General features: G+C 50.5%; 1 protein-coding gene across 1 annotated transcript in view; it reads left to right on the plus strand.

Annotated features, from left to right (window-relative positions):
• Positions 1–595: 595 nt before the first annotated feature.
• The window catches only part of CLSTN3 (calsyntenin 3), an 11,695-nt gene continuing 11,349 nt past the window's right edge, over positions 596–941 (plus strand). The window contains exon 1 of the mRNA XM_010181988.1: positions 596–731. Coding sequence (XP_010180290.1) covers positions 656–731 — 76 coding nt within the window. The 5' untranslated portion in view covers positions 596–655. The remainder of the gene's footprint in view (positions 732–941) is intronic.

The following is a 941-nucleotide window of genomic DNA, read 5'->3' on the forward strand; positions in this document are numbered from 1 at the left end:
TCAGAGCCTCCTGCTGGCTGCTGCCTCCATGCCAAGCCTGGCTGGGCTCCAGCTAACGGGGCTATGCAAGGAGGGGCCAAGGGAATATGGTGCTCGCCATGGAGTGGGGAAGGATGGGGGCAAGGGACTCTTGGAGTAGGTTATTATAGGTGTAGGATGACTGACTGGAAGTGTACCTGGGTACCTGCATGTAGATCCTGGGCCATAGTCCAGAGGGCAAGAGGCATAAGTGGTAATGTCTGCATCCAAGATTTGTCCCCTGAGGATACCCCAAGGGAAGGTGAATCCTGGATCCCTTAATTATGGCTTCAGTGAGCTAAAGGACTTAGCATTTGGAATCTGTCTCCAGAGTCAAACTTATTTCTGCTTCTTGATTTATTTATTTTTTTTAAAGCTCCGGGTTTCCTGGGTGCCCAGATGTCTCTCCAATATTTCGAATAAGATAGTAACACATTGCCTCTGATGAGACTTCTTTATATCCAGCAAAGAAAGTGGGGAGGGGTGGTTGCTACCTGTCACGGGATGATACTCTGCTCTTTTCCTACTGAATCTGTCACTGGCGGCTAATACATTCTTTTGCTCCGTCCCTTGCCCCAAATCCACCTCAGCAAACAAGCACAAACCCTGGATTGAAGCTGAGTATCAGGGCATCGTCATGGAGAATGACAACACGGTCCTGCTCAACCCACCACTATTTGCACTGGACAAAGATGCTCCACTGCGCTATGCAGGTAGGTGGGTACCAGCTTTGGGAAGGGTGGGAGGCCGGAAGAGACCTCTGAAGAGGCAGAGGCAGAGGCAGGGTGACATTCATCCCTGCGCTGGATTCTAGCTCTCTCTAGGAAACCATCACCTCCAAACCTTGTTTCAGAGGAGCTCCCCAGTGAAGTCTGGAAGCAATCTGAGCACAGCTTGATTTAGGATGCTGTGAGCTCTTTCCC

The sequence above is a fragment of the Mesitornis unicolor genome, unplaced genomic scaffold (assembly GCF_000695765.1).
Source record: "Mesitornis unicolor isolate BGI_N332 unplaced genomic scaffold, ASM69576v1 scaffold30713, whole genome shotgun sequence".
Classification (NCBI taxonomy): domain Eukaryota; kingdom Metazoa; phylum Chordata; class Aves; order Mesitornithiformes; family Mesitornithidae; genus Mesitornis; species Mesitornis unicolor.